This window comes from Salmo trutta, chromosome 38 (assembly GCF_901001165.1).
Source record: "Salmo trutta chromosome 38, fSalTru1.1, whole genome shotgun sequence".
NCBI classification, from domain to species: Eukaryota; Metazoa; Chordata; class Actinopteri; order Salmoniformes; family Salmonidae; genus Salmo; species Salmo trutta.
Window position 1 is genome coordinate 26,098,291 of NC_042994.1, and position 25,363 is coordinate 26,123,653.

General features: G+C 47.6%; 1 protein-coding gene across 1 annotated transcript in view; it reads left to right on the plus strand.

The window, feature by feature from the left end:
- The window catches only part of LOC115178485 (mitotic spindle assembly checkpoint protein MAD1), a 32,710-nt gene extending 14,796 nt beyond the window's left edge, over positions 1-17,914 (plus strand). The window contains exons 11-15 of the mRNA XM_029739698.1: positions 5,659-5,803; positions 10,013-10,153; positions 14,282-14,338; positions 15,794-15,885; positions 17,640-17,914. Of these exons, the coding sequence (XP_029595558.1) occupies positions 5,659-5,803; positions 10,013-10,153; positions 14,282-14,338; positions 15,794-15,885; positions 17,640-17,853 (649 nt within the window). The 3' untranslated portion in view covers positions 17,854-17,914. The remainder of the gene's footprint in view (positions 1-5,658; positions 5,804-10,012; positions 10,154-14,281; positions 14,339-15,793; positions 15,886-17,639) is intronic.
- Positions 17,915-25,363: the final 7,449 nt, after the last annotated feature.

The following is a 25,363-nucleotide window of genomic DNA, read 5'->3' on the forward strand; positions in this document are numbered from 1 at the left end:
GTCTTCAATATTCCCAGGTAAGAAGTTTTAGGTTGTAGTTATTATAGGAATTATAGGACTATTTCTCTCTATACGATTTGTATTTCATATACCTTTTGACTATTGGATGTTCTTATAGGCACTTTAGTATTGCCAGTGTAACAGTATAGCTTCCGTCCCTCTCCTCGCTCAAACCAGGAACACATCGACAACAGCCACCCTCGAAGCAGCGTTACCCATGTAGAGCAAGGGGAAACAACTACTCCAAGTCTCAGAGCGAGTGACGTTTGAAACGCTATTAGCGCGCACCCGCTAACTAGCTCGGTTACACCAGCCTAATCTTGGGAGTTGATAGGCTTGAAGTCATAAACAGCGCAATGCATTGCGAAGGGCTGCTGGCAAAACGCACGAAAGTGCTATTTTGAATGAATACTTACGAGCCTGGTGCTGCCTACCACCGCTCAGTCAGACTGCTCTATCAAATCATAGACTTACTTATAACATAACACACAGAAACAGGAGCCTTAGGTCATTAATATGGTCGAATCCGGAAACTATCACGTTTATTCTTTCAGTGAAATACGGAACTGTTCCGTATTTTACCTAACGGGTGGCATTCATAAGTCTAAATGTTCCTGTTACATTGTACAACCTTCAATGTTATGTCATAATTACGTACAATTTTGGTAAATTAGTTCGCAACAAGCCAGGCGGCCCAAACTGTTGCATATACCCTGACTCTGCGTGCAATGAACGCAAGAGAAGTGACACAATTTCACCTGGTTAATATTGCCTGCTAACCTAGATTTCTTTTAGCTAAATATGCAGGTTTAAAAATATATACTTCTCTGTGTATTGATTTTAAGAAAGGCATTGATGTTTATGGTTAGGTACAGTCGTGCAATGATTGTGCTTTTTTTCGCAAATGCGCTTTTGTTAAATCATCCCGTTTGGCGAAGTCGGCTGTCTTTGTTAGGAAGAAATAGTCTTCACAGTTTGCAACGAGCCAGGCGGCCCAAACTGCTGCATATACCCTGACTCTGTTTGCAAGAGAAGTGACACATTTTCCCTAGTTAAAAGAAATTCATGTCAGCAGGCAATATTAACTAAATATGCAGGTTTAAAAAATATATACTTGTGTATTGATTTTAAGAAAGGCATTGATGTTTATGGTTAGGTACAGTCGGAGCAAAGACAGTCCTTTTTTTGCGAATGCGCACCACATCGATTATATACAACGCAGGACAGGCTAGATAACTACACATGGTTGATGATATTACTAGTTTAACTAGTGATTATGATTGATTGATTGTTATTATAAGATAAGTTTAATGCTAGCTAGCAACTTACCTTGGCTTCTTACTGCATTCGCGTAACAGGCAGGCTCCTTGTGGAGTGCAATGTAAAGCAGGTGGTTAGAGCGTTGGACTAGTTAACCATAAGGTTGCATCCCCAAGCTGACAAGGTAGAAATATGTCATTCTGCCCCTGAACAAGGCAGTTAACCCACCGTTCCTAGGCCATCATTGAAAATAAGAATGTGTTCTTACCTGACTTGCCTAGTTAAATAAAGGTAAAAAAATATATATTTTTTAAAAAATCGGCAAATCGGTGGCCAAAAATACTGATTGTTATGAAAACTTGAAATCGGACCTAATTAATCGGCCATTCCGATTAATCGGTCGACCTCTATATCAGATGCTCTGTTTAGTTAGCGTGCTATAGAACTATCTCTACTGGGATCGCCTGTCCCCTCTTCCCAGCTCCCCCCTCTATCATGTCTACCTCTCCCCTCCTTCCCCCTCCCCACCCCTCATGTGTCCAATAGAGTATCTCCCCACCTCTCTCTCTCCCCCAGTAGTGTAGGTTTGATCTAAATTGTCAGACAGCTAATTAGACTCATCTTGACTTCGTTAGTACCGCTACACTAACCCCCAGTATTGAGCTGTGTGTTTCTGTGTGTGTGTGTGTGTGTGTGTTTGTGCTAGTCGTTAGCTAACGAGCTACCCTCTCTTGATCCATATGGAGCTAATTATGAAATATAACACTGTTTAGAAGCACTAGATAATGAGGAGAGATGGAGTGCAGGGGGAGGGTTGAGAGGGAGAAATAGGAGGAGGAAGCCGAAATGAGAAGGACTGAGGAAAGTAGAGAGAACAGGGAGGATATCTCTCCTTCATCTGGACCCCTACAAATCAGCCGGGCTAGACAATCTGGACCCTTTCTTTCTAAAATGATCTGCCGAAATTGTTGCAACCCCTATTACTAGCCTGTTCAACCTCTCTTTCATGTCGTCTGAGATTCCCAAAGATTGGAAAGCAGCTGCGGTCATCCCCCTCTTCAAAGGAGGGGAAACTCTTGACCCAAACTGCTACAGACCTATATTTATCCTACCCTGCCTTTCTAAGGTCTTCGAAAGCCAAGTCAACAAACAGATTACCGACCGTTTCCAATCCCACCGTACCTTCTCCGCTATGCAATCTGGTTTCAGAGCTGGTCATGGGTGCACCTCAGCCACGCTCAAGGTCCTAAACGATATCTTAACCGCCATCGATAAGAAACAATACTGTGCTGCCGTATTCATTGACCTGGCCAAGGCTTTCGACTCTGTCAATCACCACACCCTCATCGGCAGACTCAATAGCCTTGGCTTCTCAAATGACTGCCTCGCCTGGTTCACCAACTACTTCTCAGACAGAGTTCAGTGTGTCAAATCGGAGGGCCTGTTGTCCGGACCTCTGGCAGTCTCTATCGGGGTTCCACAGGGTTCAATTCTCGGGCCGACTCTTTTCTCTGTATACATCAATGATGTCGCTCTTGCTGCTGGTGAGTCTCTGATCCACCCGTACGCAGACGACAACATTCTGTATACTTCTGGCCCTTCTTTGGACACTGTGTTAACTACCCTCCAGACGAGCTTCAATGCCATACAACTCTCCTTCCGTGGCATCCAACTGCTCTTAAATGCAAGTAAAACTAAATGCATGCTCTTCAACCGATCGCTGCCCGCACCTGCCCACCCGTCCAGCATCACTACTCTGGACGGTTCTTACTTAGAATATGTGGACAACTACAAATACCTACGTGTCTGGTTAGACTGTAAACTCTCCTTCCAGACTCACATCAAACATCTCCAATCCAAAGTTAAATCTAGAATTGGCTTCCTGTATCGCAGCAAAGCATCTTTCAGTCATGCTGCCAAACATACCCTCGTAAAACTAACCATCCTACCGATCCTCGACTTCGGCCATGTCATTTACAAAATAGCCTCCAACACCCTACTCAATAAATTGGATGCAGTCTATCACAGTGCCATCCGTTTTGTCACCAAAGCCCCACATACTACCCACCACTGCGACCTGTACGCTCTTGTTGGCTGGCCCTCGCTTCATACTCGTCGCCAAACCCACTGGCTCCAGGTCATCTACAAGACCCTGCTAGGTAAAGTCCCCCTTATCTCCGCTCACTGGTCACCATAGCAGCACCCACCTGTAGCACGCGCTCCAGCAGGTATATCTCTCTGGTCACCCCCAAAGCCAATTCCTCCTTCGGCCGCCTCTCATTCCAGTTCTCTGCTGCCAATGACTGGAACGAACTACAAAAATCTCTAAAACTGGAAACACATCTCCCTCACTAGCTTTAAGCACCCGCTGTCAGAGCAGCTCACAGATTACTGCACCTGTACATAGCCCATCTATAATTTAGCCCAAACAACTACCTCTTCCCCTACTGTATTTATTTATTTATTTATTTTGCTCCTTTGCACCCCATTATTTGTATTTCTACTTTGCACTTTCTTCCACTGCAAATCTACCATTCCAGTGTTTTACTTGCTATATTATATTTACTTCACCACCATGGCCTTTTTTGCCTTTACCTCCCTTATCTCACCTCATTAGCTCACATTGTTAATAGACTTATTTTTCTACTATATTATTGACTGTATGTTTGTTTTACTCCATGTGTAACTCTTGTTGTATGTGTCGAACTGCTTTGCTTTATCTTGGCCAGGTCGCAGTTGTAAATGAGAACTTGTTCTCAACTTGCCTACATGGCTAAATAAAGGTGAAATAAATAAAATCTGCGTTCACTTCCCTTCACTGATTTGAAAGGAAACGAGGTTTAAGAACCATGCTGGAAGCTTCCTCTTGTTCATTCCTCCCAATCCAATGCTGTAAGATTTGTGGGAAGCAGTGAACAAGTGCACATTTACGGACAATTTATTATCGGGATGCACCCATTAAGAGGGACAAAAGAGAAGGAGAGGGGGGATTTAGACTCCCTCTCGCCCCCACCTCCCCCCCAGCTGTAGGTCAGTGGAGCGGTCTAAGGCTGACCTCCAGGGGGAGCTGTTCTCTACATTCTAAAGCTCTCTCCTCTCCTCCCCCCCAGCTGTAGGTCAGTGGAACGGTCTAAGGCTGACCTCCAGGGGGAGCTGTTCTCTACATTCTAAAGCTCTCTCCTCTCCTCCCCCCCAGCTGTAGGTCAGTGGAACGGTCTAAGGCTGACCTCCAGGGGGAGCTGTTCTCTACATTCTAAAGCTCTCTCCTCTCCCCCCAGCTGTAGGTCAGTGGAACGGTCTAAGGCTGACCTCCAGGGGGAGCTGTTCTCTACATTCTAAAGCTCTCTCCTCTCCACCTCCCCCCCAGCTGTAGGTCAGTGGAGCGGTCTAAGGCTGACCTCCAGGGGGAGCTGTTCTCTACATTCTAAAGCTCTCTCCTCTCCTCTCCCCCCAGCTGTAGGTCAGTGGAACGGTCTAAGGCTGACCTCCAGGGGGAGCTGTTCTCTACATTCTAAAGCTCTCTCCTCTCCTCCCCCCCAGCTGTAGGTCAGTGGAACGGTCTAAGGCTGACCTCCAGGGGGAGCTGTTCTCTACATTCTAAAGCTCTCTCCTCTCCTCCCCCCCAGCTGTAGGTCAGTGGAGCGGTCTAAGGCTGACCTCCAGGGGGAGCTGTTCTCTACATTCTAAAGCTCTCTCCTCTCCCCCCAGCTGTAGGTCAGTGGAGCGGTCTAAGGCTGACCTCCAGGGGGAGCTGTTCTCTACATTCTAAAGCTCTCTCCTCTCCTCTCCCCCCAGCTGTAGGTCAGTGGAACGGTCTAAGGCTGACCTCCAGGGGGAGCTGTTCTCTACATTCTAAAGCTCTCTCCTCTCCTCCCCCCCAGCTGTAGGTCAGTGGAGCGGTCTAAGGCTTACCTCCAGGGGGAGCTGTTCTCTACATTCTAAAGCTCTCTCCTCTCCTCTCCCCCCAGCTGTAGGTCAGTGGAACGGTCTAAGGCTGACCTCCAGGGGGAGCTGTTCTCTACATTCTAAAGCTCTCTCCTCTCCTCCCCCCCAGCTGTAGGTCAGTGGAACGGTCTAAGGCTGACCTCCAGGGGGAGCTGTTCTCTACATTCTAAAGCTCTCTCCTCTCCTCCCCCCAGCTGTAGGTCAGTGGAACGGTCTAAGGCTGACCTCCAGGGGGAGCTGTTCTCTACATTCTAAAGCTCTCTCCTCTCCCCCCAGCTGTAGGTCAGTGGAGCGGTCTAAGGCTGACCTCCAGGGGGAGCTGTTCTCTACATTCTAAAGCTCTCTCCTCTCCACCTCCCCCCCCAGCTGTAGGTCAGTGGAACGGTCTAAGGCTGACCTCCAGGGGGAGCTGTTCTCTACATTCTAAAGCTCTCTCCTCTCCTCCCCCCCCAGCTGTAGGTCAGTGGAACGGTCTAAGGCTGACCTCCAGGGGGAGCTCTTGTCGCTACGTTCTAAAGCTCTAGAAGAACAGAAGAAGAGAGAGACCCAGGAATCACTGGTCAGACGACTACAGAAGAGAGTGTTGCTGCTCACCAAGGTAGTGTGTGTGTTTGTCAGATGAACTGGTGGACACCATTGTTATGTTTCTGTGTCCATTCTGAAGTAAGTTTAGCGGGCTGACGCTAACTACACTAGACTTTATCATTGCGTTAACGCTAGTTAGCAACTTCCTTCAAACTGCCTGCGGAGACGTATATAAATGGTATCCAGGAGTTCATGTGACTCTGGGGAAGTAGATAAAGCCCCCTACCAGTAACCTGAAGTCCCCCTTTAAGGATGCTTAGACGGCCTACGTTAAACTGAAGGCTCTTTGATACAGCGACTGGTGGAGGTCTTGGATAAGAGACACACCTGCTTTAGGCTGGACAATGTTTCTCATCATAGTCTCTTTCATATTAACCAACACATTCTTTAATCCGGTTACACAGAGGTGTGTGTGTGTTACACAGAGATGTGTGTGTGTGTGTTAGACAGAGATGACTGTGTGTGTGTGTGTGTGTGTGTGTGTTACACAGAGATGACTGTGTGTGTGTTGACCTGGTAGAATCCTATTATCACAACAGATAAGTTGACCAAAACCAATTTTGTTTTTATAAATAAATAAAACGTATATGAAAAGAATAAAATGCTAAATGGGACTGTTATCTGTGCGTGTGTGTCTGGTGTGTTATCTGTTGTGTGTGTGTGTCTGGTGTGTTGTCTGTTGTGTGTGTGTGTCTGGTGTGTTGTCTGTTGTGTGTGTGTGTGTGTCTGGTGTGTTGTCTGTTGTGTGTGTGTGTTGTGTGGTGTGTTTTATCAGTTGACCTGTGTGGTTTGTTATTAAGATAGTACATTTCATTAAGTCTTAATAGACAGTCAGTAGCCAGCGGGGCAGAGACTTAGTTTAGTGTGGGGGGGGGGGGTCACAGTAAGCATCCTGGTGGGGGTGGGGGGGGGTCACAGTAAGCATCCTGGTGGGGGGTCACAGTAAGCATCCTGGTGGGGGGGGGGGTCACAGTAAGCATCCTGGTGGGGGGGGGGTCACAGTAAGCATCCTGGGGGGGGGGGGTCACAGTAAGCATCCTGGTGGGGGGGGGGTCACAGTAAGCATCCTGGGGGGGGGGGGGGTCACAGTAAGCATCCTGGGGGGGGGGGGGTCACAGTAAGCATCCTGGTGGGGGGGGGGGTCACAGTAAGCATCCTGGTGGGGGGGGGGGGTCACAGTAAGCATCCTGGTGGGGGGGGGGGTCACAGTAAGCATCCTGGTGGGGGGGGGGGGGGGGTCACAGTAAGCATCCTGGTGGGGGGGGGGGGGTCACAGTAAGCATCCTGGGGGGGGGGGGGGGCACAGTAAGCATCCTGGGGGGGGGGGGGGGGGGTCACAGTAAGCATCCTGGTGGGGGGGGGGGTCACAGTAAGCATCCTGGTGGGGGGGGGGGGTCACAGTAAGCATCCTGGTGGGGGGGGGGGTCACAGTAAGCATCCTGGTGGGGGGGGGGGGGTCACAGTAAGCATCCTGGTGGGGGGGGGGGTCACAGTAAACATCCTGAGTAGGACATCGTGTGTGTGTGGGGGGGGGGTGTCACAGTAAGCATCCTGAGTAGGACATCGTGTGTGTGTGGGGGGGGGTCACAGTAAGCATCCTGAGTAGGACATCGTGTGTGGGGGGGTCACAGTAAGCATCCTGAGTAGGACGTGTGTGTGTGTGTGTGTGGGGGGGTCACAGTAAGCATCCTGAGTAGGACATCGTGTGTGTGGGGGGGGGGGGTCACAGTAAGCCTCCTGAGTAGGACATCGTGTGTGTGTGGGGAGGTCACAGTAAGCATCCTGAGTAGGACATCGTGTGTGTGTGTGTGTGTGGGGGGGGGGGGGGTCACAGTAAGCCTCCTGAGTAGGACATCGTGTGTGTGTGTGTGTGTGGGGGGGGGGGGGGGTCACAGTAAGCCTCCTGAGTAGGACATCGTGTGTGTGTGTGTGTGTGTGTGTGGGGGGGGGGGGGGGGGTCACAGTAAGCCTCCTGAGTAGGACATCGTGTGTGGGGGGGTCACAGTAAGCCTCCTGTGTAGGACATTGTGTGTGTGTGTGGGGAGGTCACAGTAAGCCTCCTGAGTAGGACATCGTGTGTGTGTGTGGGGAGGTCACAGTAAGCATCCTGAGTAGGACATCGTGTGTGTGTGTGGGGAGGTCACAGTAAGCCTCCTGAGTAGGACATCGTGTGTGTGTGTGTGGGGAGGTCACAGTAAGCCTCCTGAGTAGGACAGTGTGTGTGTGTGTGGGGAGGTCACAGTAAGCATCCTGAGTAGGACATCGTGTGTGTGTGTGTGTGTGTGGGGAGGTCACAGTAAGCCTCCTGAGTAGGACATCGTGTGTGTCAGTGTGTGTGTGGGGAGGTCACAGTAAGCATCCTGAGTAGGACATCGTGTGTGTCAGTGTGTGTGTGTGATTGGTCTCAGTTTATGCCAAGTTGTTTGTTCTGTGACAAATGACTGGTGAGAAAACAACAAGTTGAGTCAGTCTGAATTAAACGTTCATTTCACACCAATTTGGTTATTCTCTCCATCTTTCTCTTCTCCTCTCATTCTCCGCGTCTCTCCTTCGTTATGATAGACGTTGTGGCCGACTGATTTGACACGCGCTCATTACATGATCCACAGCCGTTAACATAGAAGGAACATTCTACATTTCAGCAAGGAGACGTTCAGAATCTGTTACCGCTGAAACGGATTCAACCGCACGAATGTCCGGCCGTCCCATCTTCCAACGGTTGTTACGGTGACCGCGGTCATTTGGCTGGCCAATTACCGTCGTCCAAACATTCCGTGACCTTCACAGCCCTACCATGACCTTCACAGCCCTACCATGACCTTCACAGCCCTACCCCACACGTTCCAGAGAGAACTCTCCTTAAAAATCATTAACTCCACAGGTCTCTGTTTAATTGACTTGGAAATGAGAGGCACATAGACACATGTCAAAGGGGGTCAGTTGTGTGCTCTTAAAGGTCAACTCCACCAGCATGAACACTTGGGATATTATTAGGAAGTATTTAGAGATTTTGTGTCTAATTGTTATTTTTTTAATGAGGGCTGTTTAATGATGAGAGAACCTCTGATATTTCCACTGTGTTGCGTTTTTAAGACGAATCCCTGAGATGACTAATGTGTGTGTGTTTTTTTAATGGACATTCATTTTCAACTATCTAAATAAGACATCGGCGGCCATTTCTCTCTTTCCAGATAACCTTTTCTTTTCATAGTGAATTACTTGTAGATTGTTTTGTTACTTCTAGTAGGTCTCCAGTGTTGGATGGTTGCTTGGACTGTCGCTGAGGCTGTGTTTTGTCTGTATTGTTGAAAACACTTTATTACAGAATGCAGCAGGGTTAGTTACTTAGCGAGCTAGCATTGCTAACGTTAGCACCAAAGATGCAGGCTAGGAGACTTGGATTCTGGTAATGATTTCATAATAAATGTTTTAAGACTGTCGCTAAGATTTAAACTCAGCTGTTATTGTTAAACAGCATTTTTTTTGCACGTAGCAGTCGGACTAGCAGATACAGGACTATGATTAGCACCGTTAGCCAGATTAGCATCTACATTCAAATACATTTTTTCCCCACATACACGTGTTTAGCAGATGTTATTGCGGGTGTAACGAAATGCTTGATAGATACAGTACTATGGTTAGCACCGTTAGCCAGATTAGCATCTACATTCAGATACACTACTATGGTTAGCACCGTTAGCCAGATTAGCATCTACATTCAGATACACTACTATGGTTAGCACCGTTAGCCAGGTTAGCATCTACATTCAGATACAGTACTATGGTTAGCACCATTAGCCAGGTTAGCACCGTTAGCCAGATTAGCATCTACATTCTGATTATTTTTCAGGGTAATGCAGTTTATTGGTGACTATGACTACAAGCATTATAATATGATTACAACCCAAAGTGTTGTGAAATGTATTCATAGTCCCAATAGGGCGGCTCGCATTTGGCCCAGTGTCGTCCAGGTTTGGCCGGGGTAGGCCGTCATTGTAAATAACAATTTGTTCTTAACTGACTTGCCTAGTTAAATAAATAAAAAATGGTTTATGACAAAAGCCTATGTGCCTCAATAATCAATGTGTTTTTAATTGCCTCGCGGTCTCACTGTCTCTTTTTCCGTGTGTGTATTCTAGGAGCGTGATGGGATGCGTGCTATCCTGGAGTCCTATGATAGCCTCGCGGTCTCACTGTCTCTTTTTCCGCGTGTGTATTCTAGGAGCGTGATGGGATGCGTGCTATCCTGGAGTCCTATGATAGTGGGCTGTCTTCTAGTGACTACACTCCTCAACTCAGCCGCAGACTCAGAGAGGCAGAAGATATACTGACCAAGACACAGAACCACAATACAGAGATGGAGGTACGGAGACTGTCTGTGTGTCTGTGTGTGCGTACCTAGATTCGGTCTTATGTAGCAGAATTTGAAATTGTGTTTTTTTTTACATTGGATAAAAGTAGACACAGAGCTACCCAATGGTATTTCATACACTACAGTTGAGGAACAATGGGAAAGTTATTCTGCTTTGAAGTTGATCAACTTGTAAACTCACTTTTGAGAAAATGGCCTTTGAATGTTTTGGTATCTAGTGAAGAGCTCTTCTTTGTCTACACCCATTCAGCATAGTTCACACCTTCTTAAGCTTTAGCCCCACCCATCTCGTTTCGCTCTCAGAGCGAACACTTGGCGCTCTACTAACAGTACACTTTAGTTTAAGACATATAGCTAGCTAGTTAGGTAAACAATTAACCTAGCTAGGTAAACAATTAACCTAGCTAGGCAAACAAAGTGTAAGATCACACACGTCACTTAACGTTAGCTAACTAGCCAACCAGTTAACGTTAGCTAGTTAAACAACAATGCCACAGTGCTGGGAGCTAACCAACCAGGTTCAATGTTAGCTAGCTAACATCAGGCTCTAACTAGAAAAGGAAATGGTTCTGGGATAAAAATAATATCAGCTAGGGAACCAGCCAGCTAACATTAGCTAGCTAGCTAACAGTACACTGTAGCTTGAAATGAAACCGTTTTCTGTCAATTAGAAACGTGTAATATCTGAAAATGTAGCTAACTATCTTACCTGTATACATCATTATGCATGATGGACGCGTCTCCCTGTCAGGAATGCCATGCCACGATTGCCCCTTAGTTTGAAGATGTAATCCGGAGACGGGTGTTTTCTCCATCTCTATAGCTATCATACTCTAATTCCACTGATTTTTCAAAGCTTGATCCTTCAGAAAGTGGAGAGCAACACTTATGCAGCTCCTCTACACTACATTTCATAGAGGATTACCAACGCAGACTGACGAGCTCATAGGCAGGACCCTTCTGTAGGGCGGACCCTTCTGTAGGGCAGGACCCTTCTGTAGGGCGGACCCTTCTGTAGGGCAGGACCCTTCTGTAGGGCAGGACCCTTCTGTAGGGCAGGACCCTTCTGTAGGGCAGGACCCTTCTGTAGGGCGGACCCTTCTGTAGGGCGGACGCTTCTGTAGGGCGGACCAATCTGAACTCCTCTCTCTGCACATAGCCTAGTTTCCCGAATCGGGTCAGATATATACAGTTGAAGTCGTAAGTTTACATACACCTTAGCCAAATACATTTTAATTAAATTTTTCACAGTTCCTGACATTTAATCCTTGAAAAAGTTGCTGTCTTAGGTCAGTTAGGATCACCACTTTATTTTAAGAATGTGAAATGTCAGAATAATAGTAGAGAGTGATTTATTTAATCTTTTATTCATTTCATCACGTTCCCAGTGGGTCAGAAGTGTAAATATACTCAATTATTATTTGGCAGCATTGCCTTTAAATTGTTTAACTTGGGTCAAACGTTTCGGGTAGCCTTCTACAAGCTTCCCACAATAAGTTGGGTGAATTTTGGCCCATTCCTCCTGACAGAGCTGGTGTACCTGAGTCAGGTTTGTAAGCCTCCTTGCTCGCACACGCTTTTTCAGTTCTGTCCACAAATGTTCTATAGGATTGAGGTCAGGGCTTTGTGATGGCCACTCCAATACCTTGACTTTGTTGTCCTTAAGCCATTTTGCCACAACTTTGGAAGTATGCTTGGGGTCATTGTCCATTTGGAAGACCCATTTGCGACCAAGCTTTAACTTCCTGACTGATGTCTTGAGATGTTGCTTCAATATATCCACATAATTTTCAATCCTCATGATGCCATCTATTTTGTGAAGTGCACCTGTCCCTCCTGCAGCAAAGCACCCCCACAACATGATGCTGCCACCCCCGTGCTTCACGGTTGGGATGGTGTTCTTCGGCTGGCAAGCCTCCCCCTTTTTCCTCCAAACATATCGATGGTCATTATGGCAAAAAAGCTCTATTTTGTTTCATCAGACCAGAGGACATTTCTCCAAAAAGTACGATCATTTGTCCCCATGTGCATTTGCAAACTGTAGTCTGGCTTTTTTATGGCGGTTTTGGAGCAGTGGCTTCTTTCTTACTGGGCGGCCTTTCAGATTATGTCGATATAGGACTCGTTTTACTGTGGATATAGATACTTTTGTACCTGTTTCCTTCAGCATCTTCACAAGGTCCTTTGCTGTTGTTCTGGGATTGATTTGCACTTTTCACACCAGAGTACGTTCATCTCAAGGAGACAGAATGCGTCTCCTTCCTGAGCGGTATGACGGCTGCGTGGTCCCATGGTGTTTATACTTGCGTACTATTGTTTGCACAGATAAACGTGGTACCTTCAGGTGTTTGGAAATTGCTCCCAAGGATGAACCAGACTTGTGGAGGTCTACAATTTTATTTGAGGTCTTGGCTGATTTATTTTGATTTTCCCATGATGTCAAGCAAAGAGGCATAGAGTTTGAAGGTAGGCCTTGAAATACATCCACAGGTACACCTCCAATTGACTCAAATTATGTCAAATAGCTTATCAGAAGCTTCTAAAGCCATGATGTAATTTTCTGGGATTTTCCAAGTTGTTTAAAGGCACAGTCAACTTAGTGTATGTAAACTTCTGACCCACTGGAATTGTGATACAGTGAATTATAAGTGAAATAATCTGTCTGTAAACAATTGCTGGAAAAATGACTTGTGTCATGCACAAAGTAGATGTCCTGACCGACTTGCCAAAACTATAATTTGTTAAAACAAGAAATGTGTGGAGTGGTTGAATAACAAGTTTTAATGACTCCAACCTAAGTGTATGTAATCTTCCGACTTCAACTGTGCATGTATTTATGTTATGTTGACACCACTTCAAATTAGTGGATTCGGCTATTTCAGCCACACCCGTTGCTGACAGGTGTATAAAATTGAGCACACAGCCATGCAATCTCCATAGACAAACATTGGCAGTAGAATGGCCTTACTGAAGAGCTCGGTGACTTTCAATGTGACACCGTCATAGGATGCCACCTTTCCAACAAGTCAGTTTGTGAAATTTCTGCCCTGCTAGAGCTGCCCCGGTCAACTTTAAGTGCTGTTATTGTGAAGTGGAAACATCTAGAAGCAACAATGGCTCAGCTGTGAAGTGGTAGGCAACACGACCTCAGCAGAACGGGTCCGCTGAGTGCTGAAGTGCATTGCTTGTAAAAATTGTCTGTCCTCTGTTGCAACACTCACTACCGAGTCCCAAACTGCCCTCTGGAAGCAACATCAGCACAATGACATATGTTTCTAATTTTGACAGACAGTGGTTTCATTTCAAGCTCATTTCAAACAGTGTACTGTTAGCTAGCTAACGTTAGCTGGCTGGTTTCCTAGCTGATGTTGTTATTCGTATCCCAGAGCCGTGTTCATGCAGGGTGGTAACCACGTGATCTGGGTTTCCATGGCCGAGCAGCCCCACACAAGCCTAATATCACCATGCTCAATGACACTCGCGACTGGTGTAAAGCTCGCCGCCACTGGACTCTGGAGCAGTGGAAACGCCTTCTCTGGAGGGATTAATCACGCTTTACCATCTGGCAGTCCGACGGACTAATCTGGGTTTGGCGGATGCCAGGAGAACGCTACCTGCCCCAATGCATAGTGTCAACTGTAAAGTTTGGGGGAGGAGGTCTGGGGCTGTTTTTCATGGTTCGGGTTAGGCCCCTTAGTTCCTGTGAAGGGAAATATTAGCGCTACAGCATACAATAACATTGTAGATGATTCTGTGCTCCCAACTTTGTGGCAGTTTGGGGAATGCCCTTTCCTGTTTCAGCATGACAATGCCCCTTCGCACAAAGCAAGGTCCATACAGAAATGGTTTGTCGAGATCGATGTGGAAGAACTTGACTGTCCTTCACAGATCGCTGACTGCGAGCCAGGTCTAATCGCCCAACATCAGTGCCCAACCTCACTAATGCTCTTGTGGCTGAATGGAAGCAAGTCCCCGCAGCAATGTTCTAACATCTGGTGGAAAGCCCTCCAGGAAGAGTGCAGGCTGTTATAGAATATTTCGCTCCCTGCTGCGCTCGTGTGTGCACACACACACACACACACACCTTGTCTAAGTGGTGTTTTTCTCCCTCTTCTGCAGGTTCTGTTGACTAAAGCCCAAGAGGAGGCTGGGGCCCTCAAACTACAAGTACAGACAGTGAGTGTACACACACGCTCTGTGAAATAAAGCGTGTTTTTCCTAGACGGCGGTCGTTTATAACACACACTTGGTTGTTCCTGTTGCCAAGGTAACGTCACAATTGCCGTGGTGATGGGAAGTGACACGTGTGAAATCATCTCGTCTCGCCACACACACACACCCTCTTGTCTCTCCACCTTGTGATTACCTCTCCGTCTGAGGAGAGACAGAAGAGGGAGATAGGAATGAATAAATGTATCATTGTGTGTCTGAGTGGTGTTGAATCACCAGCCGCGTCTCTCTCCTCCTCTCATCCCTTGTTACCCAGCCATCTCCTTCATTGATTAGTTTACATCAGAGGAGAGACAGATGGAGGGGGGTGCACCTGTGTGCTGTCTGTTTAGGGAATAGTGGTATAGATCATTTAGAGAGGGAGGTGCAATATATGCGGGGGGGAGGAGGGAGAGATGGATGGAGGGAGGAAGAGATGGAGTTAGTGGGAAGAAGTGAGAGATGGAGGGATGGAGAGGGGGATGAAATGTATGAGGGGGAGGGAGAGAGATGGAGTCAGTGGGAAGAAGTGATGGATGGAGGGGGAAGAAGGGAGAGCGGGCCGGATGGAGGGGGAAGAAGGGAGAGGGGGCCGGATGGAGGGGGAAGAAGGGAGAGCGGGCCGGATGGAGGGGGAAGAAGGGAGAGGGGGCCGGATGGAGGGGGAAGAAGGGAGAGCGGGCCGGATGGAGGGGGAAGAAGGGAGAGCGGGCCGGATGGAGGGGGAAGAAGGGAGAGGGGGCCGGATGGAGGGGGAAGAAGGGAGAGCGGGCCGGATGGAGGGGGAAGAAGGGAGAGCGGGCCGGATGGAGGGGGAAGAAGGGAGAGCGGGCCGGATGGAGGGGGAAGAAGGGAGAGCGGGCCGGATGGAGGGGGGAGAAGGGAGAGCGGGCCGGATGGAGGGGGGAGAAGGGAGAGCGGGCCGGATGGAGGGGGAAGAAGGGAGAGCGGGCCGGATGGAGGGGGAAGAAGGGAGAGCGGGCCGGATGGAGGGGGGAGAAGGGAGAGAGGGCCGGATGGAGGGGGGAGAGAGGGCCGGATGGAGGGGGAAGATGAGGGAGGGGAAGAAGGGACAGGGGGCCGGCTGGAGGTCCGGAGGGAGGGGAAGAAGGGAGAGGGGGCCGGAGGGAGGGCCGGAGGGAGGGGGAAGATGAGGGAGGGGAAGAAGGGACAGGGGGCCGGCGGGAGGGCCGGAGGGAGGGGAAGAAGGGAGAGAGGGTCCGAGGGAGGGGGAAGAAGGGAGAGAGGGTCAGAGGGAAGGGGAAGAAGGGAGAGAGGGCCAGAGGGAGGGGGGAAGAAGGGAGAGAGGGCCAGAGGGAGGGAGAAGGCATCCGAGTGATTGGATCTGTTTTTATGTTAGTCTGGGTTAGTAAGTGTGTGTGTGTGTGTGTGTGTGTGTGTGTGTGTGTCTCTGTGTTCTAGATGGAGTTGGAGCTGGATGTTATGAAGAAGCAGCAAGACTCCGTCGCCGAGGGCAACCCCTTAGCAACGAACGAGGAAGTCAACACACTCCGGTAACTCACACTTAACACCAGTAGAGAGGTGAAGTATCTGTATGAATACCATACTGAACCATTTACAGAGAGGACGAGAGATAGTGGAGGGTGAGAGAGGACGAGAGATAGTGGAGGGTGAGAGAGGACGAGAGATAGTGGAGGGTGAGAGAGGAGAGAGAGAGAATGGAGTGAGCGTGAAGGCCAGGCGGCTGGCTAGGGGAGCGCGGGGGCCGGGCGGCTGGCTAGGGGAGCGCGGGGGCCGGGCGGCTGGCTAGGGGAGCGCGGGGGCCGGGCGGCCAGCGGGCTAGGGGAGCGCGGGGGCCGGGCGGCCAGCGGGCTAGGGGGGCGCGGGGGCCGGGCGGCGGGTTAGGGGGGCGCGGGCGGCCGGCTAGGGGGGGCCGGGCGGCGGGCTAGGGGAGTGCGGGGGCCGGGCGGCGTAGCTTATAGTAATGTATTCATCTCGTGAGACATGATTCTGTCTGGTCCATCAATATACATGGAGGAATGGAGAGAGGCTGGGAGAAGAGGTTAGTTAGAGGTGGGGGTGAAGAGGGAAGAGGAGAGTGATGCGAGGTCCACTTAGAGATTGGGAGCGATAGAGAGATGGAAGGGGAGAATCAAGTCGTTGATAATGTCATGTAGAGTGAAGGAGACAGGAAGTCTATGGAGGAAGTCCCCCTGACATTACTATGACACTGGAGATCAGCAAGCTCCCTCAACTACTAGACACACACAGAACACAGAACGTTAGAACACTAAATTATACAACAGTGGAACATTAAAACTGTTCACAGGTTTCCCCCTGTCACTCTGTCGCGTCATGCCGTCGTTATGAACGTTGTCAAGCTGGCATCCAGCGGTGACGTCACAGTGCTGACCTAAAGTCATTCTGGACAGACTGATGTGGTGTAAATTACACCGAAGAGCCTGGAAATACCATGACGCTGCTAAAGTAGACAAATGTTTAGTAGGAAACAACTTTGCCAGCATTTTCATTTCCTCAAATGGACTTTAGACAGATGGCAATGTTGTCATTAGCTAGCAAAGTTTGTCAAAAATAGCTAGCGATGCTAACGTTATACTGCATCTAAAGTCTATCTGGTGACAGCAAAATGATGACCAAAGGTTTTCCTATTAATTATTTGCCTCCATTAGAATGTCATTGTATTTCCAAGCCACTATAATTTGCTTTTGGAGAAATGTTAATTGACTGTGTATTGAGTAGAATGCTCAGTCGGGCGTCAGTCCAAAACAAACGCTCAAAACAATATTGTAAGGAAACATGCAGCCCATGAATAGAACACCAAACTGTAGAACATAGAACTATGGAACACAGAAGTGTAGAATATAGAACTATGGAACACAGAACTGAAGAATGAAGAACATTACAATGTAAGAAGTTATCTTGTTGGGTTATTAAATGACTATTAGATGGTGTTCAGTTCATGTAGTCATGACGACGATACGTTTACATAACAATGGCCTGACACACACCTGCTTTCCACTTACTTACCTACCTTATGTAGACTACACACAGAGGCACAGAGACACACACGCTTTACCATCAATTACACACGTTGTGATTAGCGTCTCTGTTTCACTACAGTCTGGATATCAAAACACACATTCAGCTCATTAATGGAGAGGAGAGACAAATAGACACACACACACACCGCTTCATTACACTCAGAATGATGATCGCTGTTGAGCTCATTCGTCTAAGGTGTGTGTGTGTGTGTGTGTGTGTTGTGTTGTGTTGTGTGTGTCGGCAGGCTGAAGATTGAGGAGTTGGAGGGAGAGCGACAACGTCTGGAAGAACAGAACAATGTTCTAGAGCTGAGGCTGGAGAGACACAACTTACAGGTACACAGTCGTGTGTGTGTGAGGACTCGACATACAGGGCTGCTCTCTGACCCGGGAGGTTTTGGAAACTCACCTGACCGGTCAATCATCCACGTCAGTGGCCTGAATCAGCCTGTAAAATAATACTTGAATAATGCTGTTTTCAATCTACACTGATGGATGAATAAAACGCTGCATTCCCAAAGCTGTTAGTTCACTATGTAGATGATCTATCAGCCTAGTTTGAGCTGAATAATAATTATAATCTGTTGGGCAGCAAGAGCACACAGCTCTTGAACAACTTGATAGTCACTCAGAGGGGGCAGCACTGAGCTAGCCTGCAACGTCACTTCCTTGAGAATCTCAAACTGCGCGTGCCATGTTTCCGAAACCTCCATGTAGCAAGATGGCGACCTGCTGAAATTACACTTCCTGGTCTTCAAATGCGCCGCTGAGACTTCACATGGGAAACAATGGGGTGACGTCATCAAATAAAATAGAATGTTATTGGTCACATACACATGGTTAGCAGATGTTATTGGTCACATACACATGGTTAGCAGATGTTATTGGTCACATACACATGGTTAGCAGATGTTATTGCGAGTGTAGCGAAATGCTTGTGCTTCTAGATCCGACAGTGCAGTAATATGTAACAGGTAATATCTAACAATTCCACAACAACTACCTTATACACACAATCTAGTAAAGGAATGGGAATATATAAAATATATGGCTGAGCAGTGACAGAGCAGCTAAGATGCAATAGATAGTATAGAATAGATTGTATAGAATAGATAGTATAGAATAGATAGTGTAGGATTCAGTACACAAATCAGATCAAATTCTATTAGTCACATGTGCCGGATACAACCGGTGTAGATCTTACAGTGAAATGCTGTCTGACAAGCCCTTAACCAACAACTCAGTTTTAAGAAAATGCGTAAAAAAATTACATTAATAGATAAGGATAACAAATGATTAAAGAGCAGCAGTAAATAACAGTTGGGCTATATACAGGGGGTACTGATACAGAGTCAATGTGCGGGGGGCACCGGTGTCCAGGTAACTGAGGTAATATGTACATGTAGGTAGAGTTATTAAAGTGACTATGCATAGATAATAAGAGTAGCAGCAGTGTTCCAGAGGGCGGGGGTGTGCAAATAGTCTGGGTAGCCATTTGATTAGATGTTCAGGAGTCTTATGGCTTGGGGGTAGAAGCTATTTAGGAGTCTCTTGGACCTAGACTTGGCGCTCCGGTACCGCTTGCCGTGCGGTAGCAGAGAGAACAGTCTATGATTAGGGTGCCTGGAATCTTTGACAATTTTGATGGTCTTCCTCTGACACCGCCTGGTATAGAGGTCCTGGATGGCAGGAAGCTTGGCCCCGGTGATGTACTGGGCCATACGCACTACCCTCTGTAGTGCCTTGTAGTCGGACGCCGAGCAGTTGCCATACCAGGCAGTGATGCAACCCGTCAGGATGCTCTTGATGGTGCAACTCTAAACTTTTGAGGATCTGAGGACCCATGCCAAATATTTTCAATCTCCTGAGGGGGAATAGGTTTTGTCGTGCCCTCTTCACGACTGTCTTGGTGTGTTTGGATCATGTTAGTTTGTTGGTGATGGGGACGCCAAGGAACTTGAAGCTCTTAACCTGCTCCACTACAGCCCTGTCGATGAGAATGGAGGCATGCTCGGTCCTCTTTTTCCTGTAGTCCACAATCATCTCCTTTGTCTTGATCATGTTGAGGGAGAGGTTGTTGTCCTGGCACCACACGGCCAGGTCTCTGACCACCTCCCTATAGACTGTCTCATCGTTGTCGGTGATCAGGCCTACCACTGTTGTGTCATCAGCAAACTTAATGATGGTGTTGGAGTCGTGCCTGGTCGTGCAGTCATGAGTGAACATGGAGTACAGGAGGGGACTGAGCACGCACGCCGTGTTGAGGATCAGTGTGGTGGATGTGTTGTTACCAACCCTTACCACCTGGGGGCGGCCCTTCAGGAAGTCCAGGATCCAGTTGCAGAGGGAGGTGTTTAGTCCCAGGGTCCTTAGCTTAGTGATGAGCTTTGTGGGCACTAAGATGTTGAACGCTGAGCTGTAGTCAATGAAAAGCATTCTCACATAGGTGTTCCTTTTTGTCCAGGTGGGAAAGGGCAGTGTGGAGTGCAATAGAGATTGCATCATCTGTGGATCTGTTGGTACGGTATGCAAATTGTAGTGGGTCTAGTTTTTCTGGGATAATGGTGTTGATGTGAGCCATGACCAGCCTTTCATAGCATTTCATGGCTACAGACGTGAGTGCTATGGGTCGCTAGTCATATAGGCAGGTTACCTTAGTGTTCTTGGGCACAGGGACTATGGTGGTCTGCTTGAAACATGTTGGTATTACAGACTCGGACAGGGAGAGGTTGAACATGTCAGTGGACACTTGCCAGTTGGTCAGCGCATGCTCGGAGTACACGTCCTGGTAATTCGTCTGGCCCTGCGTCCTTGTGAATGTTGACCTGTTTAAAGGTCTTACTCACATCGGCTACGGAGTACGTGATCACACAGTCATCCGGAACAGCTGATGCTCTCCTGCATGTTTCAGTGTTACTTGCCTCGAAGCGAGCCTAGAAGTTTTTTTTAGTTCGTCTGGTAGGCTTGTTACAGTATATACATATGAGAAGTGACGTGAGATATGTAAGCATTATTATAGTGACTAGTGTTCCATTTATTAAAGTAGCCTATGATATCAAGTCTGTAGGTAGGCAGCCACCTCTCTGTGCTAGTTTTGTCTGTTTAGCAGTTTGATGTGCTTGTGATAGAAGGGTTGCTGGCTTGGGTGGTTATTGTCCTTGATCTTTTTTGCCTTCCTGTGACATCGGGTGTTGTAGGTGTCCTGGAGGGCAGGTAGTTTGCCCCCAGTGATGCGTTGTGCAGACCGTACCACCCTCTGGAGAGCCCTGCGGTTGTGGGCGGTGCAGTTTCCGTACCAGGCGGTGATACAGCCCAACAGGATGCTCTCGATTGTGCACCTGTAAAAGTTAGTTGGTGGACCATTTCAAATTGTCAGTGATGCACTGAGGAACTTAACTTTCCACCTTCTCCACTGTTGTCCTGTCGATGGGATGGGGGGGGGGGGTCCCTCTGCTGTTTCCTGAAGTCCACAATCATCTCTTGTTTTGCTGACATTGAGTTTTTTTCTCCACACTCCGAGGGCCCTCACCTCCTCCATGTAGGCTGTCTCGTCGTTGGTGATCAAGCCCACTACTTTTGTGTCTGCAAACTTGATGATTGAATTGGAGGCATGCATGGCCACGCAGTGGTGGGTGAACAGGGAGTACAGACCCTTGTGGGGCCCCAGTGTTGAGGATCAGTGTAGTGGAGATGTTTCCTACTTTCACCACTTGGGGGGGAGGCCCATCAGGAAGTCCAGGACCCAGTTGCACAGGGCACGGTCAAGACCCAGGGACTCAAGCTTAATGATGAGTTTGGAGGGTACTATGGTGTTGAATGCTGAGCTGTAGTCAATGAACAGCATTCTTGCATAGGTATTCTTCTTGTCCAGATGGGATAGGGCAGGGGGATGGAAATTGCATCGTCTGTGGACCTTTTGGGGCGGTAGGGCAAATTGGAGTGGGTCTAGGGTGACAGGTAGGGTGGAGGTGCTATGATCCTTGACTAGTCTCTCAAAGCACTTCATGATGACCAAAGTAACTGCTACGGGGCGATAGTCATTTAGTTGTTACCTGGGCTTTCTTGGGAACAGGAACAATGGTGGCCATCTTGAATCATGTGGTGACTGGGGTAGGGAGAGATTGAATATGTCCGTAAATACACCAGCCAGCTGGTCTGTGCATGCTCTGAGGACGCGGCTAGGGATGCCGTCTGGGCCGGCAGCCTTGCGAGGGTTAACACGTTTAAATGTTTTACTCACGTTGGCAACGGAGAAGGAGAGCCCACAGTCTTTGTTAGTGGGCCACGTCGGAGGCACTGTATTGTCTACAAAGCGAGCAAAGAAGTTGTTTAATTTGTCTGGAAGCAGGACGTCGATGTCTGCGATGGGGCTGGTTTTCTTTTTGTAATCCGTGATTGTCTGTCGACCCTGCCACATACGTCTCGTGTTCTTGCGACTCCACTTTGTCTCTATACTGAAACTTTGCTTGTTTGATTGCCTTATGGAGGGAATAACTACACTGTTTGTATTCGGCCATATTCCCAGTCACCTTTCCATGGTTAAATGCGGTGGTACGTGCTTTCAGTTTTGCGCGAATGCTGCCATCAATCTACAGGAGGGTTTTAATGGTCACAGTGGGTACGACATCTCTTCTAGACGTCCTTATGAACTCGCTCTCCGAGTCAGCATCAATGTTGTTCTCTGAGGCTACCCGGTACATATTCCAGTCCACGTTGGATAGGCCTAAGCATGGGCGCTTCCAGTTTTAGTTTCTGCCAATAGGAGGGGAGCAACAAGATGGAGTCATGGTCAGATTTGCCAAAAGGAGGGCGGGGGAGGGCCTTCTATGCATCGCGGAAGTTAGAGTAGCAATGGTCGAGCGTGTCACTCGCTCGTGTACTGCAATCAATATGCTGATAGAATTTAGGCTTTTAACAAATTAGCTTTGTTAAAAGCCGCAGCTACAATAAATGAAACCTCCGGATATATGGTTTCCAATTTGCATAAAGTCCAGTGAAGTTCCTTGATGGCTGCCTTGGTATCCGCTTGCGGGGGAATATACACGGCTGTGACAATAACCGAGGAGAGTTCTCTTGGGAGATAATATGGTCGGCATTTGATTGTGAGGAATTCCAGGTCAGGTGAACAAAAGGACTTGAGTTCCTGTATGTTGTTACAATTACACAATGAGTTGTTAATCATGAAACATACACCCCCGCCCTTCTTCTTACCGGAGAGATGTTTATTCCTGTTAGCGCGATGCACTGAAAATCCCATTAGCTGTACTGACTCCGAAAGCATGTCCCAAGCTAGCCATGTTTCCGTGAAACAGAGTATGTTACAATCCCGGATATTTCTTTGGAAAGGAACTCTTGCCCTGATTTCGTCAACTTTGTTAACTAGGGACTGGACATTAGCTAGTAATATACTGGGAAGCGGTGGGTGGTGTGCGCGCATCTGAACCCTCACTAGAAGACCGCTCCGGCACCCTCTCCTCCGACGGCATTGTTTTGGGTCGGCCTCTGGAATCAGTTCAAATGCCCTGGGAGGTGCAGACAAAGGATCCGCTTTGAGAAAGTTGTATTCCTGGTCGTAATATTGGTAAGTTAACGTCTCTCTGATATTACATACAGCCGGGAAGAACTATTGGATAAGACTTAAGGTTTTCTGGGCTAAGAATGTAAGAAATAATAAAAAACATAAAATACTGCACAGTTTCCTAAGGACTAGAAGCGACGCTGCCATCTCTATCGGCGCCATCATTGATGGCTTCGTCGATTCTTTTTATAGTCTTAAGGTTTTGTAGGCAGTTAGCAGCCGAAACAGGCATTTCTAAAGGCTCTCCCCAAAACAAAATCCCTCCCTATTAAATGCTGACTGCAGAGCAGTTTTACCTGGCAGAATGATATCATGATGATTTGTGTCAATCAGGTGGGCGTTTGTTTTGCTAACTCTGCAATCACATGTATGCCCTACGTTGTACGGTAGGCTACAGAAACACTGCTAGCCAAACACAACGGTCTCTTGCTAGGTGCACAATTGAATTAAAGGGAAACTACCTGATCTTTCCCTGATCTAATAAACCGTGGTCTCCTGATGTGGTTTAAGCATTGCTGTGGACAGACTGTGTTGGATTGAACTGGATATGTAATGGACAGATAGACTGACACTGTGGTTAGTTTGATAGGTGACAGACCGACTATTTGATAGGTGACTGACTGTTTGATTGTTTAGTTTGATAGGTGACAGACTGAGACAGACATAGACAGTAGGGCATCATTACTTTCCCACGGTTGACAATGACATGGGAACAAGTGCAGTATTGGCCATTGAAGAAAGGTTTGACTGACAGACAGAGAGGGAGCAGTGTCTTTGATGAGGGGTCTGTCTCTCTGCCTCTCTTTCACTCTTTCTCTCTTTCACTCTCTCTTTCACTCTCTTTCACTCTTTCTTTCTCTTTCTCTCTTTCTTTCTCTCTGTCTCTCTGTCTGTCTCTCTGTCTCTGTGCTACTGCAGCCAAGGAGAACATGGGCCTTAGATCTCTCTATTCAATTGAATAGACACATTTCAAATGTCATATGTCTATGTACAGTGTTATAATGGTGTACAAAAGGTACAAATAAATAAACATAAATATGGGTTGTATTTACAATGGTGTTTGTTCTTCACTTGTTGCCCTTTTCTTGTGGCAACAGGTCGCACATATTGCTGCTGTGATGACACACTGTGGTATTTCACCCAGTAGATATGGGAGTTTATCAAAATTAGATTTTTTCCCAAATTCTTTGTAGGTCTGTGTAATCTGAGTGAAATATGTGTCTCTAATATGGTCATACATTTGTCAGGAGGTTAGGAAGTGCAGCTCAGTTTCCACCTCATTTTGTTGGCAGTGTGCACATAGCCTGTCTTCTCTTGAGAGCCAGGTCTGCCTACGGTGGCCTTTCTCAATAGCAAGGCTATGCTCACTGAGCCTGTACATAGTCAAAGCTTTCCTTCATTTTGGGTCAGTCACAGTGTTCAGGTATTCTGCCACTGTGTACTCTCTGTTTAGGACCAAATAGCATTCTAGTTTGCTCTGTGTTTTTGGTGATTTCCTTCCAATGTGTCAAGTAATTTTCTTTTAGTTGGTTGGGTCTAATTGTGCTGCTGTCCTGGGGCTCTGTGGGGTGTGTTTGTGAACAGAGCCCCAGGACCAGCTTGCTTAGGGGACTCTTCTCCAGGTTCATCTCGCTGTAGCTGATGGCTTTGTTATGGAAGGTTTGGGAATCGCTTCCTTTTAGGTGGTTGTAGAATTTAACAGCTCTTTTCTGGATTTTATATTAGATGACTGTATAATCCTTCACCACACACAACTAGAGAGAGACACACCATGTAATCCTGCCTCTCACATCTCACCTAGAGAGACACACACCATGTAATCCTGCCTCACATCTCACCTAGAGAGACACACACCATGTAATCCTGCTTCACATCTCACCTAGAGAGAGACACACCATGTAATCCTGCCTCACACATCTCACCTAGAGAGACACACACCATGTAATCCTGCCTCTCACATCTCACCTAGAGAGACACACACCATGTAATCCTGCCTCTCACATCTCACCTAGAGAGAGAGACACCATGTAATCCTGCCTCACATCTCACCTAGAGAGAGAGACACACCATGTAATCCTGCCTCACATCTCACCTAGAGAGAGAGAGACACACCATGTAATCCTGCCTCACATCTCACCTAGAGAGAGAGACACCATGTAATCCTGCCTCACATCTCACCTAGAGAGAGAGAGACACACCATGTAATCCTGCCTCACATCTCACCTAGAGAGAGAGACACCATGTAATCCTGCCTCTCACATCTCACCTAGAGACACACACCATGTAATCCTGCCTCACATCTCACCTAGAGAGACACACACCATGTAATCCTGCCTCACATCTCACCTAGAGAGAGACACACCATGGAATCCTGCCTCTCACATCTCACCT